General features: G+C 41.4%; 1 protein-coding gene across 2 annotated transcripts in view; it reads left to right on the top strand.

The window, feature by feature from the left end:
* The window catches only part of TTC19 (tetratricopeptide repeat domain 19), a 52,469-nt gene that overhangs the window by 10,144 nt on the left and 22,896 nt on the right, over positions 1-19,429 (top strand). For both annotated transcript variants that reach the window (XM_042967750.1, XM_042967751.1), the window contains exon 8: positions 16,068-16,222. In XM_042967750.1, coding sequence (XP_042823684.1) covers positions 16,068-16,222 — 155 coding nt within the window. The remainder of the gene's footprint in view (positions 1-16,067; positions 16,223-19,429) is intronic.

Genomic DNA, 19,429 nt, shown 5'->3' with positions numbered 1-19,429 from the left:
GTCATGATCTCACAGTCCGTGAGTTCAAGCCCCGTGTTAGGCTCTGCGCTGACAGCTCAGAGCCTGGAGCCTGTTTCAGATTCTGGGTCTCCCTCTCTCTCTGCCCCTCCCCTGTTCATGCTCTGTCTCTCTCTGTCTCAAAAATAAATAAACGTTAAAAAAAAAAAAAATTAAACTTGTTGGCGCATATTGCAAAATTGCCCTCAAAAGGACTGTATTAATTTACATTTTCAGGATCTGCTCATTTATTTGCTTTGTGACTTTGGTCAAATTAATTAATCCCTGTGTGCTTTTGATCCTCAGGATGGGGGTAAGAGCAGTACTCTCTCGTAGGGACCAGTAGGAAGACTGAATGAGTTAATATCCATAAAGCGCTTAGAACAATGTACACAGAGAGCGGCTACTCAAGTGTTAGCCATTGTTAGTTTTTATTATCGTGATAAGGCATTGTGCCACTTCTCCACAAAGCTCACTGATTATTATAACTTTTGCCAGATTGGCGATATGGCAGTGATGCATTAACTACCATTTCTTTGATAAGCAATGGGGTTGATCTTTTATTGGTGCTGTTTTGTAAAAATATTAACTCTATCCTGTCAGGTTTTTTCTTCTCCCTTACTTGTGTCTATAGAGCTCGGAGCTTTGGGTTTTTTTGTTTAATTAAAAAAATGCATGAGGGGCACCTGGGTAGCTCAGTCAGCTAAGTGTCCAACTCTTGATTTCTGCTCAGGTCATGATCTCATGGTTTGTGAGTTTGAGCCCCACATTGGGCTCTGCGCTGGCAATGCGGAGCCTGCTTGGAATCCTCTCTCCCTCTCTCTCTGCCCCTCCCTTGCTCTCACCCTCTCTCGCTCTCAAAATATATAAACATAAAAAAAATTTGTTTTAAAGAAATGTGAAACTAAAATCTATATAGTTTAAGGAATAATGAATGAGAAGAACAGGCAGTGACCCACCTTTGCAGCCTGTGTGTGTTTGGCCCCAGCCCCATTCTCCTTCTCACCCCAGAGATACTATTCTGCTGAATCTTGTTTTGTTTTTGAGGGCTTCTTTTTAAAATTTATATAAATGAATCACACAGTATGACTTGCACTTGCCTGTGATCTTTTTGGAATTAGATCTGAATTTGTTTATGTGTATGTTTTTTGCTTTTATTAATTTAATTTAATTTTTTAAATGCTTGTTTATTTTGAGAGAGAGATCCAGAATCCCGAGCAGGCTCTGTGCCGTCAGCGCAGACCCTGATGCAGGGCTCGAACTCAAACCAAGAGATCATGACCTGAGGGAAAATCAAGAGTCAAATGCATAACTGACTGAGCCATCCAGGCGCCCCTGCTTTTATGAATTTTGAATACATATTGAGTAGCTATTCTAGGCCAGATATTGTAGGATTCAATAGAGGCAAGTGAAGCAGAAGTCCCTGCTTTTCTGGAGCTTAATGCTTAGGTATTTTTCAGCTTTGAAATCAGATAAATATTCACTCATTTTTTAAAATTTATTTTTTCTTTATTTCTAAACAGGGTTAACATGTAACTTCTTAACATACTGGTGGTTAATTTGGGTGTGAAGTTGGTCACTACTTTCCTAAAGATGAAAATCTATTGTTGTTACATACTTAACTATAAATTAGCATATGCTTGCGTCTCTTTTGGGGGTTTCCATTCGATTCATTCATCTGATGACTTTTATAACAGTATATGTTGTTTGAGTTATATGGTAGCATACGTTTGAGTTACACAGTGAAACAGGTTTCACGCATGCTTCTTTGGTAAGATTTCCTCCCATTTTATTCTCCGTTTTTACATGCATTTTAGATCATTTTGTCAAATCCCCAAAATGCTTTGAGACTGAATTATTAGATTTGCATTATATTTTCCAGTGAGTTTGAGGAGATTGCCTTCTGAATAAGTTAGCATTTCACTGCAAATAGCACAGAATTTCAGTTACGCATTAAGGGCGCTTCCTCTCATGTAACTGGTAGTTCATCGAAAAGGGGCAGGCTGTTGAGTTACTTGACACACAGCTCATGGAAATCCTGAGGAAGGAGATTCTTTCCATCCTCCTCACTCATTCTCAGTGTGTTTTGACTTGCTCTTCACGTTCCCACCGTGATTGAAAAGGGACTGTATTAGGTCCCAGGAACCTTACCCAGAAATGGCAACGTGCAGAAGAAAAGAAAACTTATTTGGTGTTCTTTTAGAATCGAGGTAATCTTTGCTAGAAGTTCCCAATTAGATTTACCCTTATTGCTCATTGGCTGGATTGGGTTACACGGCATTTCGAACCCAGTCCTTGACAGGAAATGTGGGATTACCATGATTCTCTAAAACTGACCAGGATCCATTCCTGTCAGAGGATGGATTCTGCTCCGCCTGAATCGTGTGAGAAAAGAATGGATGCTGGAACAAACAGGAGCTGTGCTAGCGAGGGGAGTCACTCACTACACTGTGTCTGCAACACGGGGGCGTGTCAGAGGTATCGCGGGTTCGGTTCCAGACCACCGCCCTAAAGTGAATAGCACAATACAGCAGATCAAATGAGTTTTTTTGTTTCCTAGTGCATATAAAACTTACGTTTACGGTGTGCAATAGCATTGTTTAAAAAATATACGTATCCGCCCAAAATGTATATACCCTAATTGAAAAATACTCTGTTGCTAAAACTTAACCATCATCTGAACTTTCAGGGAGTCGTCATCTTTCTGCTAGTGGAGGGTCTTTCTTCAGTGTGGATGGCTGCTGACTGATCAGGGTGGTGGTTGCTGAAGGTTGGGGTGGCTGTGGCAATTTTTTTTTTTTTTTAATTTTTTAAAATTTATTTTTGAGAGCGAGACAGTGTGAGTAGGGAAGGGGCAGAGAGAGAGAGGGAGACACAGAATCAGAAGCAGGCTCCAGGCTCTTGAGCTGTCAGCACAGAGCCCGACACAGGGCTTGAACCCACAGACTGGGAAATCATGATCTGAGCCTGAGCTGAAGTCAAATGCTTAACCGACTGAGCCACCCACGTGCCCGTGGCAATTTCTTGAAAGCAGACAACAATGAAGTGTGCCACATTGATTGATTGATTCTTTAATGAATGATTTCTCTGTAGCATATGATGCTGTTTGATAGCATTTGACCCTCAGTAGAACTTCTTTCGAAATTGGAGTCAGTCCTCTCAAACCCTGCTGCTGCTTTATCAACCGAGTTCATGTAATATTCTAAACCCTTTTTGTCATTTCAACAATCTTCACGACATCTTCACCAGAAGTAGATCTTATCTCAGGAAACCACTTCCTTTGCTCATCCACAAGAAGAAACTCCTCATCCGTTCAAGATTCATCCCGAGACTGCAGCCATTCAGTCATGTGTTCAAGCTCCACTTCTGACTCTAGCTGTCCTGCTGTTTCCACCCTGTCTGCCTCCACTGGAGTCTTGAACCCCTCAAAGTCATCTATAGAGTTGGAATCAGCTTCTTCCAAACTCCTGTTAATATTGATTATTTGACCACTTCCCATGAATCACAAATGTTCTTGATGCCACCTAAAATGGTGAATCCTTTCTGGAAGGTTTTCAATTTACTTTGCCCAATTGGAAAGTCACAATTACTCCTTGATCCATGGTCTGCAGAATGGAGGTTGTGTTGGCAGGCATGAAAACAACACTAATCTCCCTGTATGTCTCCATCAGAGCTCTTGGGTGACCAGGTGCACTGTCAGTGAGCAGAATACTTTGAAAAAAAACTTTTCTTTTTCTGAGCAGTAGGTCTCAACAGTGAGCTTAAAATGTCCAGTAAATCATGTTGTAAACAGATGTGCTTTTATCCAGGCTTTGTTGTTCCATTGTTAGGGCACATGCAGAGTAGATTTAGCATAATTCTTAAGGGCCCTAGGAGTTTGGGAGTGGCAAATGAGCACTGGCTTCAACATAAAATCACCAGCTGCATTAGCCCCTAGCAGGTGAGTCAACTGTCCTTTGAAACTTTGAAGCCAAACATTGGCTTCTCCTCATTAGCTATGAAAGTCCTAGGTGGCATCATCATCCATTAGAAAGCTGTTTAATCTACACTGAAAACCTGTTATTTGGTATAGTGTATTAGTTATCTTTTTTTTTTTTTTTAAGTTTATTTATTTTGAGAGAGAGCCTGTGCAAGTGCATGAGCAGGGGACGGGCAGAGAGAAGGAGAGAGAATCTCAGCAGGGATTCTGAGTCAGCGCGGAGCCCAACTTGGGGCTCGATCTCATGACTGAGAGATCACCACCTGAGCTGATACGATGCTTGACCGGCTGAGCCATCCAGGCACCCCATGTATTAATTATCTTAAGATCTAGAATCTTCTGGATAACTTTCTGCGGCTTCTACATCAGCACTTGCTGCTTCACCTTGCACATTTATGTTATGGAGAGGCTTCTTTGCTTAAACCTCCCGAACCAACCCCTGCTAGTGTCAGACTTTCCTTCCGCACTTCCCCACCTCTCAGCCTTCACAGAACTGAAGAGCATTAGGGCCTTGCTCTGGATTAGGCTTTGGCTTCAGGGAACGTTGGGGCTGGTTTGACCTTCTATCCAGGCCACTAAGCCTTTCTCCACATCAGCAATAAGGCTGTTTCACTTTCTTGCCATTCGTGTGTTCCCCGGACTAGCACTTTTCCTTTCTCCTTTCCTTTAGGAACTTTTCCTTTGCATTTACAACACTGCTGTTTGGCACAAGAGGCCATGCTTTCAGCCTGTCTCAGCTTCTGAGATGCTGAATCTTTTACAGGTTTTGATTTTAAATGAGGGACATGTGACTCTTCCTTTCATTTGAACACTTAGGGGCCATTGTAGGGTTATTAACTGGCCTGATTTCAATATTGTTGTGTCCCAGGGAATAGGTAGGCCCCAGGAGAGGCAGAGAGATGGGGGAACAGCCAGTAGGTGGTCAGTCAGAAACTAAACTCACCATCTGGTATGCACTGTCTTGGATGGATGCAGTTTGTGTGCCCCCCCAAATAATTACATACAAGAGTGGCATCAAAGATCACTGATCAGCAATCACCATGACAAATATAATAATAATGAAAAAGTTTGAAATATTGTGAGAATTACCAAAATGTGACACAGCAACACGAAATTGTTGGAATAGTGGCACCGATACATTTGGTCCATGCAGGGTTGCCACAAACCTTCAATTTGTAAAAAACGCACCATCTGCAACGTGCAGTCAAGTGAAGTGTGATACGGTGAGGCATGCCTGTATGGAGTCTTTCCATTGAGGACCCTGGCATGACTCTTACAGGTTTTTTCATGTAGATGTGACAGGTATTTTGTTACATTTGTTTTCCAGTGGACACTTTACTGCACCATTTGCTTTTCAGTTGATATTCTTATTTCTGGATGTATAATTTTACATTTAAGAAATCATGGTGTTTCCTTTTAGATCTACTTCTGTGTTTCTCCCCATCCTTCTTAATCTTTTTTTTTTTTTTAAGTTTATTTATTTTTGAGTGAGAGAGCAAGAGAGCACAAGTGAGGGAGGGGCAGAGAGAAGGAGAGATGGAATCTGAAGCAGGCTCCGTGCCATCAGCATAGAGCCCAATGTGGGGCTTGAACCCACGAACTGTGAGATCACGACCTTAGCTGAAACCAAGAGTCGGACCCTCAACCCGCTGCACCACCCAGGCACCCCCTCCCCACCATTCTTAAATTTAGTTCATTGATTATGACCGCAGAACAACATTAAATAATAGTGGTGTTGGACAACTTTGTTTTATATTTAATTTGGTGCCAAATTATAAATAGATTTATTTATATATATCTAAATTTTTTTTTTTTTAACGTTTATTTATTTTTGAGACAGAGAGAGACAGAGCATGAACGGGGGAGGGTCACAGAGAGAGGGAGACACAGAATCCGAAACAGGCTCCAGGCTCTGAGCTGTCAGCACAGAGCCCGACGCGGGGCTCGAACCTACCGACCGCGAGATCGTGACCTGAGCCGAAGTCGGACGCTTAACCGACCAAGCCACCCAGGCGCCCCTTATTTATATATATCTAGAGCAAACCAGGCTTGCTACTAATTGGTTGTTAAGTGTACTTTCAGGATAATATTTAATGCTGATATTTTATTTAGAACTTTACATATATTTTCTTATGTGAAATCCATAGTATATTTCTTGTGCTTGTCATCACAGGATTTTATGAATGTGGTAAAATGAGTTGGTATGCTTTCTCTATTTGCCATTCTGGAATAGGTATGGGATATCACATGGGAGTGATCTATTCCTGGTAGGATCTGGGAAACCATACGGGCCAGATCTACTTTAGAAGGGTTTCTCTGGCGTCTTGTTGTTCTTTCTCTGATTACTCACACATTTAAATTTCTTCCATTTTCTTGATTTGATTTCAGTGTCTAGGTCAGTGGCAATAACATGATGTTAATAAATATCTTGAGGGGCTCCTGGGTGGCTCAGTTGGTTGAGCTTCCGACTTTTCGCTCAGATCATGATTTCACGGTTTGTGAGTTCAAGCCCTGTGTTGGACTCTGTGCTGACAGCTCGTAGCCTGGAGCCTACTTCTAGTTCTGTGTCTCCCTCTCTCTCTGCCCCTCCCCTACTTGCACTCTGTCTTTCTCTCTCTCTCAAAAACAACTAAACATTAAAAAAATTTAAAAAAACATCTTGAATAGGGATTCCTGGCTGGCTCAGTTGGCAGAGCATGTGACTCTTGATCTCAGGGTGGAGAGTTCAAGCCCCACGTTCGGTGTGGAACCTATTTTAAAATAAATAAATAATTCAATTCAATATCTTGAATGCATGGGTGAAAGAAGTTTGGAGGCCTATGTTTTCCTAGAAGGAACTTTATGGAATTATATTAAAAAAAATTTTTTTTTAATGTTTATTTTTGAGAGACAGAGACACACACACACACACACACACACACACACACACACACACACACAGAGTGCAAGTGGGGGAGGGTCAGAGAGAGAGGGAGACACGGAATCCTAAGCAGAGCCTGATGCGGGGCTTGAATTCAGAAACTGAGATCATGACCTGAGCCGAAGTCGGCCACCTAACTGACTAAGCCACCCAGGCGCCCTTATGGAGTTATATTTTTAAAGCACAAATGACAGTATTCTGTTATGAGATCATATTCCTTTCCTAATTCTTTTTTTTTTTTTTTTAAACCTTTATTTACTTTTGAGACAGAGACAGCATGAACGGGGGAGGGTCAGAGAGAGAGGGAGACACAGAATCCGAAACTGGCTCCAGGCTCTGAACTGTCTGCACAGAGCCTGATGGGGAGGCTCGAACTCACGGACCACGAGATCATGATCTGAGCCGAAGTCGGACCCTTAACCGACTGAGCCACCCAGGCGCCCCTTCCTTTCCTAATTCTTAATTTCATGGATTTATTTTCTGTCTTCAAGAGGTTTTACACTGTTCCTTTCTCTTCCTCTCCTCAACCTGAAAGTTTCATTCATTTTCATAGTTTAGATAAAACACTTTGGGAAAGTGGAAGTCATTTTGGTCGTGTATTTGTTGTCATGAATGTTCAAAGTCTGGAGCCTGAGTTTGAATTCTGGCTCTCCCGCTTCTTCACAGTGTACCTGCAGACAGGTTATGTGACTTCTCTCCTCTGGGTTCCTCATCAGTAAAACAGGAATAGCAGTAGAACCTATGTCTACCGTGTAGAGTTGTTAGGGGAATTAGGGTGGCTAGCACTCATTAAGTACTTACTGTGGAAGAGTTTGCTGGACTGTGATGTACTTATTAAATAGTTTGGCTCCTCCCTATTGTGTTTACCACTCCCAATTTATGTAGGACCTTCCTGACTGTTGGTTTCTCCTTGGTTTATCTCTCCTGCTTGGGTTGGTTTTATTTTGTTCCTTTTCTAGTTTCTTAGGTGAAAGATTAGGTTGTTGATTTAAAGCTTTCTTTTCTAATACAGTATAGGAGTTTACAACTATAAATTTTCCTCTACTGCTTTAGCTGCGTCCCATAAATTTTGGTGTGTTGTGTTTTCATTTTCCTTTATCTCAAGGTATTTTCTAATTTTTGTGATTTCTTCTTTGATCCGTTGGGTATTTTGGAGCGTGTGGATTAATTTTCATATATTTATTTCCGCGATTTCCCTCTGTTGTTGATTAAGTTGATCCCATTGTGGTCAGAGAACATGCTTTGTATGATTTCAGTCCTTTTAATTTATTGAAACTAGTTTTAATGGCCCACTTTATGGTTGTCCCGGAGACTGTTGTATGTACATTTGAGAAGAATGCGCATTCCTTTATTGTAGGGTAGAATGTTCTGTGCATGCTGGGTAGATCTAGTTGGCGTATAGTATTGTTCAAGTCCTATATCCTTGTTGATTTGGCTTTCTGGTTTTTTTCTTCATACATGTTTTTATTCCTGTTTAAGCAGTTCTAGATATGTATCTTCATTGTGAGTGATCCCTTCATCTGAAAAATTATTCTTTTTTTTTTTTTTTTTTTGTCCTACCTAAGGTATTGTCATAAATTTTACTTTTACGTTTTGGCTATATCTTACTCTTAAACTTTCTCTAAGTCATTTTGTTTTTAGTGTGTCTTTTGTAGAAGACTGTGTTTGGATTTTTTTAAGCCTAATCTGAATGTCATTGTCTTATGATACAGAATCTCAAAGCGTATGTAAAATTAGTATTGAGAGTGATACTTGTTTAATTTTTGCATTTTAAAAAACGCTTTCCGTTTTGTTACTTCTTTTGGTCTCAGGTCCCTCTTAGAGGGGTCTTTTCCTCACTCAACTTCCACTCACTGTTTGGAAGGAAGGCATACGTAGAGTTTTCAGGTTCAGGGTTTTCATAGGAATCAGTTCTATTAGGGGTAACCTAAAAATTTTATAAGACCTATTTAGCTCAGGAAGAAAATCGTTTTCAGTTTCTTCTATAAGATGAGATGAGTACAATTTAACATTCTTTTGTCTTTCCTTTTCCCCACTTGTTTTTTCTCGACAGTCTGGAATTTTGACTTACTGAGATTTATTGCAGATAATTCTGCGGCCAACTGCTTTGCTGGCTTTTGGAGACAGCCTGTTTTTTCCTGCCTGATTGCTTTGTAGGAGTTGGAAGTTTTATTAGCATAAGGTTAGGGGGCTTAGTCCCTTTCTGAACACTACCTAGTCTGTAATGAACCTTCATTTCTAAGATTCCACTCTCTTGAGCTGCTAGTACATTTTTGACTCCTGCTTTAATTCTGCTTGGTCTGGTCCTTTATTCAGGCATGTGATTTACCGATATACTAGCCTGTCTCTTCTCTATCTTTTATGTTTTCCCTCTACCTCAGTTTTCTTATCTGTATTTTGGGAATTTCTCCAGTGTATGTTCCATATTACTGTCTTACTATTCAGAAAAGTTCTGTGCCTGTCTTCTAAAATTTTTTTAAAGGTTTCAAGCAAAAATGAAGTGTAGCAACTTTAACAAATGCCTGTATACCTTCCCCTTAGCTTTGTCAAGTCTAAGTACTTTACCATGTGTGCTTCAGAATTCTTTTTTCTAATTTTAAACCTCGGTGGACTCTTATCTGGTGTAGGTACTATTCTGAATTCAGTTTTGATCTTTATCACTCTTAGGCCTGTTTATTACACTTGCACGTATCAGTGAACAGTATATAGTGGGGCTAGTGTGTTTTTAAACTTTATATGAATGGTATCATACTGAACACTTGTTTCTGCAGTTTTTCACACGGCATTGAGATTTATCGATGTTGATACGACAGCATCAATTTTCCTGTCACAAAGGCCTGTTTACTTGTCAAAGCACATGTCTGCTGGGGTTGCATCTGTCTAGAAGGGGTGACTCCCTCTAATTGGTCCATTGTGGCAGAGGGTGAGGGGTAAGGAGTGATACAGGCTAGAGATAGCCCTGATTGGTTCATTCCCTGCACTGTGGTCTAGTATCCCACTGGAGGAACGTACTGTGGTTCTCAGTAGGTGGTCATGAAGCTTCTTCATGTTTTACTGTGGAAAATAATACCTCTTTGACCATTCTGGGACCTGTGTCTCTGTGCCTGCCTGTCAGATACTCCCTAGGGTTCGTACCTAAGAGTGGAATTAAATTGCTTACCAATGTGGTTTGATTTCCTGCCCTGAAAATTGTCTCTTTATATCCTTTGCTTATTTTTTTTGAAGGGTTGTCTTTTTCTTAATGATCATAAGAGTTCTTTATGTATTTGAGCAAAATACTCAAATTTATATTTTGTAGGCTACATATCTTTTTGTGTCCCTGTCTTTTCATGTGAGGATATTTCACACTCAGAGATTAAAATTTGAATGTAATAGACTCTTTTGAGATTTCCTTTATAATTTGTGTCTTTTGTGTCTTGCTTAATAAAATACTTCTTTTAAGGTCAGAAAGATAGTCTCTTCTGAATATTTGGCTCTTTTACATTTAGTCTTCACATAGAATTTTTAATATGATGTGAAGTAGTGATAGTTTTTCCTTCCTTCATGGGTAGGCCTGTAGCTCAGAGCTATTGATCACCCTTTTCTCACTGATCTGTGATGATGTCTCTATGTTGAGATTTCATAGATTCCTGGAGCGCCAGTGTCATTGAATTCTGTAATTTTTAGTTTCATTATGTCTTTTCCATCTTTAGTTCAGTACCTTTATGTATTTAATTCTTTCTTTTTATTTGATCACTCAGGCAGTCATCCAAAAAATTATTTATTGAATACCTATTATGTGCCAGACACATTACTAGGCACTGAGAGGCAGCTATAAATAAAAGAAAGTTGCTGCCTCCTGGAGCTTGATTTCTAGTGGAGGAAAAACACCATCATAAACACTATCCAGTACGGGCGCCTGGGTGGCTCAGATGGTTGAACATCCAGCTCTTGATTTCAGCTCAGGTCATGATCCCAGGGTTGTGGGATCGAGCCCTGTATCGGGCTCTGTGCTGAGTGTGAAGCCAGCTTGGCCTCTCTCTCCCCCTGCCTCTCTCCCGCACTCATGCTCTCTCTCTAAAACAAAATAAAACACTATCCAGTAAATGGTTGATGTATCCAAAGACGATTGAGAGCTCTGTAGATGTGTATGTGAGGGAATGTGTGTCCAGGGAATGTGTTGGGGCTGTATGCTGTTGCGTAGGGTTGGGAAAGGTCTGATTGATAAGAAACCTGAAGAATGGGAGGGAATAAGCCAAGTGGCAGTCTCTGAAGGAAGAAAAGTATAGACACAAGTTCAGGGCTCTGAGGAGGATCATACTGGACATATAAGTAATTATTTTAAACCCACTTAGTTTATGTCGTTGGATTTGTTGATTATCTAAAATTATTGGGGCGCCTGGGTGGCTCAGTCGGTTGAGCGTCCGACTTCGGCTCAGGTCACAATCTCGCGGTCCGTGAGTTCGAGCCCCGCGTCGGGCTCTGTGCTGATGGCTCAGAGCCTGGAGCCTGTTTCCGATTCTGTGTCTCCCTCTCTCTCTGACCCTCCCCCGTTCATGCTTTGTCTCTCTCTGTCTCAAAAATAAATAAACGTTAAAAAAAAATTTTTTTTTTAAATTATTGAGGGTGAGGCCTCCTTTGTTGTGTGCTGAATCTCAGTTATGGTGGATTTTCATGCTTACTACGTTTGGATTATAAATTCATTTTCAGCAGGGTTTTAGCTGTAAGATGAGAATGATTTTATTTCAGGCGCTCAGGTCCAAGCCTAAATGAATAGATAAATGTAGACACCAAGCTCCATGTGGCACAGGCCTATGATTGGAGATTTCTGTGGTAGTCCTTTTTCCATCTAGATCCTAGGCTGGGCCATGCAAGTTTCCTCGTGGTCCCTGGTAGGGAGAGGGTGTGGGGGAGGGGGCAGACAGAACCTACGACAAGGGTCATTCTGGTTTTATGCAAGGGGCTTCAGATGTAATTCTCTGATTTGCAAAAGCTGAAGAACTCAATTCCTTTATTTTTAATATTTTTATTTATTTTTAAAATGTTTATTTTTGAAAGTGCACAAGTGGGGGGGAGGGGCAGAGAGAGTGAGAAGGACAGAGGATCCGAAGCGTGCTCCACACTGACAACAGCGAGACTGATGTGATGTGGGGTTGCGGGGTTCAGACTCAGGAACCGTGAGACCATGACCTGAGCCAAAGTCGGACGCTCAACCGACTGAGCCACCCAGACACCCGTTTTTTTTTGTTTTTGTTTTTGTTTTTTTTTAAAGTTTGTTTGTTGGTTTTTGAGAGAGAGCACACAGTGGGGTAGGGACAGAGAGGGAGAGCATCCTAAGCAGGTTCCGCAATCTCAGCACAGATGCCAATGTAGGGCTCCAAAACAAACTGAGATCATGACCTGAGCTGAAATCCAGACTCAGACGCTCAATCAACTGAGCCATCCAGGTGCCCCAAGAACTCAATTCTGGATTACAGAGACACTCAAGCTGCTCCACAAAACCTACAGAAACTGGGCTTTTGTGTTGTTAAATCCCATACTTTCTACTCTGGATTTTAGTTTACTCTTTTTGTTTGCCCCTTGGGATTTCCTTCTTTTGGGAGCTCAGCTGTGCATGTAAAAGGATGTCCTTTATCTCGTTTTTGAAGCAAAAGGGTTTTCAGATCATTAGTCATTATTCCTGGAATCAAAAGCCTCTGTTGGAACCACTATCTTATCAAATTGCTTTGTAGTCTGCTTTTATGCACATCTAATTTGATATGTTGATACATTAAGTATGCCGATCCATTCTCCTTCCCTGAATAAATGCTACTTGGTTGTTTTCTTAGTGCAGCTGACAATTCCATTTGCTAATATTTTGAGTAAAAATTTCTGTGATGGATCTTATTTGTTTCATGGACTGATTTGAAGTAGGTTGTCTTTTTGTCTGGTTAGAAATAATCTGAGAAAAAGAATTATTTAAATTTGAAGAAATAAATATGACCTGCCTCTCAGATTCCCAGTGTATTTCTCAGCTATTATTGGCTGATTTGTTCTTGTCTAATTTCTAGCAGTTTTTATACTAATATTTCAAGAAATTATTTTTTAAGTTTATTTTGAAAGTGTGCACATGAGCGTGAGTGGGGAGAGAGAGAGGAGAGAGAGAATCCCAAGCAGGCTCCTCACTGCCAAGCGCAAAGCCCACCATGGGGCTCCATCTCATAACTGTGAGATCATGACCTGAGCTGAGATCAAGAGTCCGATGGCTAAATGACTGAGCCTCCCAGCTGTCCCCAGAAACTATATTGTTACTGCTTAGAAAAGAAACTCTTTTTTTGTACGTGATTTTTTTTTAATGCTTGTTTATTTTTGAGAGAGAGAGCAAGCACAAGCAGGGGAGGGAAGAGAGGGGCACAGAGGATCCGTGCAGAGAGCAGAGAGCACGCTGTGGGGCTCGAACTTCCAAACCGTGAGATCATGACCTGAGCCGAAGTCAGCTGCTTTACCAGTTGAGCCATCCAGGTGCTCTTCTTTTTTGTACATTATTAAAGCCATGATGATATCTCTTTATTTGGCTGTAATGCTACAGGTTTTATTATGGAGCCTTTTATTTCTCTTAGTCTTGTTTTTAGAGAAGTAGATTCTCCAAAAAATATTTTCATTTTTCATATCATAGTGTGCGATATGAATTCGAATGCGTGTTTTCTTAACAGTGAGAAATTATTATAGCTACAATTTTATCTCATTATTTCGAAAATGCTTTACTATGTTTTCTTCCATTCTAGTTAAAGAGAATAGAAATCCCAGAAATATGAGTCAGTAGTCATTTTTCACGCATAGGATTTCTAGAATTGGAATAATTCTACATTGTTTTGTGATATTTTTGGTATGTGGTAAACATTTTCTGTCTTTAAATATTCTCAAAGAACATGTATTTTAGTTCTGAATCTTCTGTTAAAAATTTCTTGTCTTGGACCTTTGTACTTGGAGGGAACACAGATTTGTCTCATTATTCTCATTTTTAACTACCTTTTCTCATTTTATCTCACAGAACCATTGATGTCAAACTGCCGCTTGGTTATATAAGCTTTTGCTCAGCGTTTTTAAAAGAGTTAAAAGTATCATAGTTAGATACTTTGTTTCAGTAATTCCTTCCAATGGAGAAATATGGGCTCTGCACGTTTTCCGTTTGCGTTTTTATATTGCTTATATTTATCCACAAATTTGCGTATACTTTGATATTTAGGAAAATAACTTTCATTTAAGGTTTTTAAAAATATATTTGTAAGGCGACCTATTTAAAAGTACTTCGAGTTTGATTTTAACATGATTATATACCTTTTGCATATAATTAAGTCAAAGTAAGTAACTTCGGATTTCTGCTTTGCATCGTTTCTTAACTTTTACCCTCTGATAGTGTGTCAACATCTATTCTCATCCACCCCAACTACTTTGTCCTATTTAAACTCTCTCTTCAATAATTGGTCATCCCGCTCTTTGGTTACATCGTCGTCTTCACATTCTGTATGCCATTTGTAAGTTTTCTGCAACTTTGACAATAGGGAAGGAAAGGGGGTTCACGTGAATTTGCTGGTGAATAAACCCAGTTGACCACCGTCAGTTGAGTGTGTAAAGGTTCGGTTACATACGTTTATCAGAGGTAAACTCTCTTTTTAAGCCCTTTCTGTAAACATTTACTTTTAGCAGAGCTGTTTGCAGAATTTCCTTGTCATTACCATCTCTATATTATTTGTATCCTCTTTTCTGAGTCTCGTGCAAGTTCCTGTTCTTGAGATCGTGTTCTCCAGTTCATGTGGCATTAGATGTTTGAAGTTTGTTCGTTTTCAGACCGTGTGTAGTCAGTACTGTAATTTGTCAGGAGTTGATAATCATTGCAGCCTTTATTATTCTTCAAAAAGTGGATGAACTGTTTTTTCAATTTGGCTTGTGACTTTCTAGTTCAGGATTCTGAGTGTTTTCTGTTCCTAACTGCATTGCCACTTTTGCACCTGAAAACTCTTTCATTTGCCCTATACTTTGTTAACTCATTCTTGGAATTGATCTTTACCTGTTTCTACTAAATACAATTTCAACCTAAAAATAATACTCCATGCTTTGATATGTGGACTTAAGGTCTTACTTGAAATGTGGGGCAAAGTTCGTCATTTAAATGGATATTGTGGTATTGTGATTTTAAAATATAATTGATCATTCACATGACCAAAATATATTTCACATCTTTATTTGGTGTTTGTCCAGAGTTCCCCAAACCCTTGGAATTTCTTAAGTGTCGAGAATGGTAAAGGTGTCTTTTGTTATGTGAATGGACACACCTAAAGGTGGTTGTGAAGGTAGAGGGTTGGAAGTTCAGTCCCAATCCCTGACCTTGGTGGAGGGGGGGAGGGGCTGTAAATTTAATCCTTGGCCAATGGCCAATGATTCAGTCAGTCATACCTATGTAATAGAGCGTCCATAAAAACCCAGAAGGCCGAGCTCACAGAGATTCTGGGCTGAAGATCACGTGGAGGTGTGGGGACTGTTGGTGCTTTGGGAGGGGGCATATAAGCTCCGCCCCTTCCCACATCCCTTGCGCTGTGCATCCCTTCCATCTGGCTGTTCCTGAGTGCTAGGCTTTTATGATAAACAGTAATTTAGCAAGTAAAATGTTTTTCTGAGTTCTGTGGGCTGCTCTAGCAAATTAATGTAACCAAAGGAGGGGTTTCTCAGGACCCTCAGATTTACAGCCACTTGTTGAGAAGCACAGGTCACAACCCGCAATTGCAGTTGGTGTCCTTAGAGGGGGTCATGGCGGTCACTCCCATCACTAGCTGGAGGTCAGAGGCACAGGACTATGACTGGTGTCTGATGGAGGAAGGGGCTGCGGTCTAGGAGGACTGAACCCTTGTGGAGTCTGATGCTATCTCTGCACACACAAATGAGTGAATTCTTGCACACCTGCTGGTGTCTGAGAATTGCTTCTTGGTGTGGGGGGACCTCCCCGCCTTCCTGCACACATTGAAATTGGGTCTAGGGACCAGTTTAGATGAGAATCCACCTAAATTGTCACCTTTGTGTAACATTCAGGGGGTCCGGTACTGTGAAAATATTTGTGGGCCTTGATAACAAGCAAAATGTTAAGAAAGGTCGGCCAGTTCTCTGCCTCACTTTCTATGTTGTCGTTATATGCTAGCAATGCTCTTATTTCCTTCTTAGTGGAAGAGAAAGCCAACACCCACCTCCTCCTTGGCATGTGCTTAGACACCTATGCCCGCTACCTTCTGTTCTCCAAGCAGCCGGCACAGGCACAGAGGATGTATGAAAAAGCTTTGCAGATTTCTGAAGAAATACTAGGAGAAAGACACCCACAGGTAAGGGAGGAAAACAGAGAGGGGAACTGTAAAACAAAGGTTTAGAATTTCCGGGTGTGAAATGCCACCCTCGTTGGGAGCAGATCAGCAGCAGATGCTGCTAGGTGCTAGGTATTCCCTCCTCTGCCCGCCCCCAACTGCTTGTTTCCTAAAGGGGGTGAGGGACACCTGGTCAGCTCAGTCAGTAGTGCACGCCGCTCTTCATCTTGAGGTCGAGAGTTTGAGTCCCACATTGGGTGTAGGGATTACTTCAAACAAACCAAAACGAAACAAAACAAAGGATTTGAGACCTCTAATCAGTTATCCAGAGCATTCTGCCTGCATTTTGGTTCACCCAGCAGAGCAGCCTTTATAAAAGGTAGGTCTAACCAGGCACCCGTGAGCTTCCAGGCCTTGAGGGTACATGGCACAGTATTTTGTAATAAGGAACGTTAGTAAGAATCATTAAGAGGAACAGGTTAATGCATGAAGATTCTTGTCTCCCTCACCGCATAGGTAAAATGCCAGGGGAAGTTGGGGGAGGGGGGGCAGAAAGGAGAAAGGGACTACATTACAAAGTAAAAACCACGGACGTAGAATTAAACCACACCGTGCAGCGCTGTTAGAACAGTGAACACGTTGAACTTTGTCTTTCTCGTCTCTCACATTAAATTCTTAGAAGGAAGAACTGGACCACTTGTCAGAATGCTTGGTACCCCCAGCACAGGACACAGGCATTTTAACTGGACTGAACACATCCCAAGGTTCAGGTCGATGGGCAGGGCAACTTGTTGGGCTGTGAACTCTCTTCAGGAAAGGGATTTAGGTTAGAGTCCCTTTAATGGAATATTACTGAGGAATAAGAAGACAAACTTGGAATTCAAACCACCAAGTGTTAGAACTGAGAGGAGGGGGTAGGGTCTGCTTCTCTTAGTACCAAAATTTTAAAAACTCTTAGTGGGAATCTTCCTAAATCAGTAATATATGTGGTTCTTCTCGATGAGTCTCAGAGTCACCAGTAGGGATGACGTTAAATAAAGCCCTGGAGGCTGGCTTCTCAGGATTGCCGAATCAGGAGATCGTTACAGCTTCATCTTGCCGTTTAGTATTTTTTCTTGGTACTTCTAGTTTGATGATTAGATTAATAAGTCATATCCTGTTCCCTACTTGGTAGATTTGTATTGTTTTCCAGAGAGCCAAACTGGTGCCGTCCCCCATACAATGTGAATGATATACGTGTTTGTTTTATATATATATATATATATATATATATATATATATATATATATATATATATATGTATGTATATATACGTATATATACACATACATATCAGTTTGTTAAAGGCTGATGTCTTTCATTTTTGTGGAACGTGCTAGGAAACGTGAACTCTTAAGCATATATCCACAGTTTACCAGACTCCAAATTAATGTTAAATCCGTGTGGCTGTTTTTTAAAAAAATGGCTGTTTTTTCTCTTGTGTGTAGACCATCGTGCTGATGAGTGACCTGGCTACCACCCTGGATGCACAGGGCCGCTTTGATGAGGCCTGTGTTTATGTGCAAAAGGCATCAGATCTGGCGAGACAGATAGAACATCCTGAGCTACACATGCTGCTCAGTAATCTCGCTGCAATTCTGATGCACAGAGGTAGGGGGCAGTGGAAGCCTGCCGGGCCTGCTTGAGGGAAGGGGTCACTGGATTTCTGCAGCTGTGAGACGGTTGTAGGGAGGGCGAGGGGCAGTCAGGAAGCTCCGGGATTCAAAGGCTGGCTGAATGTACTAAAAAGGATGTGTGTTTGGTTGAAGTACCATTGGGTTCAGTTCACGTAACTTGTGTCGTCCTGCACTAGCCCGTCGAACACATGGAGCTAAAGAAAATTTCCATCAGCCACGTGCTCGGCTGATGGGAGTCAGGGCCCCAGGGCACCGGAGGGCCCCGGCCCTCGCTGCCCTGGCGCTCTACAGCTAGGCCGGCTCACAGCCTCTCCGAGCGAGCCATCGTGTCACAGGGGAGGCAGGGCCAGCCTGTCACTTAACGAGCACACAGCAAGTTAGACCTGAACTGTCGCTAGTGCTTGCTCTCAGAATCTTTCAGAATCACTTTGAAAACCTACATTTCTCTTTACTCTCCCTTCTCTCTGGGTTATTTTAGAACGATATGCACAAGCAAAAGAGATCTACCAGGAAGCACTGAAGCAAGCAGAGCTGAAAAGAGATGAGGTTTCTATACAGCACATCAGGGAAGAGCTGGCTGAGCTGTCAAGAAAAAGTAGACCTTTCACTTAATTTTATGAAGCGCTAAATCCCTTTTTGTTGTAGGGAATTTTAAGTAACAGTGGTTATTCTAGTCTCAGTGGCACCCAAACCAATGGCTTAAACCCTTTCTCCTTGATATTCACGTCTCGTCAGTTAGCTGTGGTGAAGGACAAGTTGTACGCACTGCCGCTTTTGTTCTTTAAAGGAAAGACGCCTTTCACCCCTGGCTGATGTTGACCTCTAAGGACAGATGTCAAGTGATGCTTTCTGTCGTAACGTATGGTGTGGTGCTGTCGTGCTGGTCTAAGTGTACCTGTAGATGGAGATGGGCCAGTTGGCCTTCGGGGTGGGTGTGGTGATTCAGCCAGGCATCTCTATCCTACGATTTTGATCCATTGATTTGCTATACCTTTTTTTATTTTACCAATATCTGGAAGAACAGAACTGTCTCATGGCAAAGGGGGATTATGGTGAGTTATTTTTCTTATGTATTTCATGAAGCTCAGTGTGGGACCTAATGCATAATGGAGCAAAAGCATTGTCGTGGTTTGTGCCAGCGCCCAGCATGAAGTTTTAAAGTAGGAAGTAGGCCCTTGAAAATACACCCGTTTAATTATAAATCAAAGTAAACTGTATGTCTTCATATCTGGTTATATAGGACTATGAAAGAGGGGGGAAAAGGAAGGATATGAACACTTGTCAATGCTGTTTGAGGACTCCGCTTCCTTTGCAGCCTAGGTCCCTGAACAGAGTCCTCTGCACATGCCCAGGCTGCACCCCCAAACCTTCTGTCTCAGGGTCGGGCCTTAACAAGTGTAATATGTAAAATCTCCCCAGTAGTTCTCATATGTTCTGCTTATACAGTGGAAGGATCACTGATCTGGATCTTAGTCCAGGCTTCTCGAGTTTGGGTCTCAGTATCCTCATCTGTAAGTCGGAAACGAATGAGATTGTCTCATAGCCATGGGAG

This window comes from Panthera tigris, chromosome E1 (assembly GCF_018350195.1).
Source record: "Panthera tigris isolate Pti1 chromosome E1, P.tigris_Pti1_mat1.1, whole genome shotgun sequence".
Lineage (NCBI taxonomy): Eukaryota > Metazoa > Chordata > Mammalia > Carnivora > Felidae > Panthera > Panthera tigris.
The sequence above is the reverse complement of the archived record's forward strand: the minus strand, read 5'-3'. Positions and strand labels throughout refer to the sequence as shown.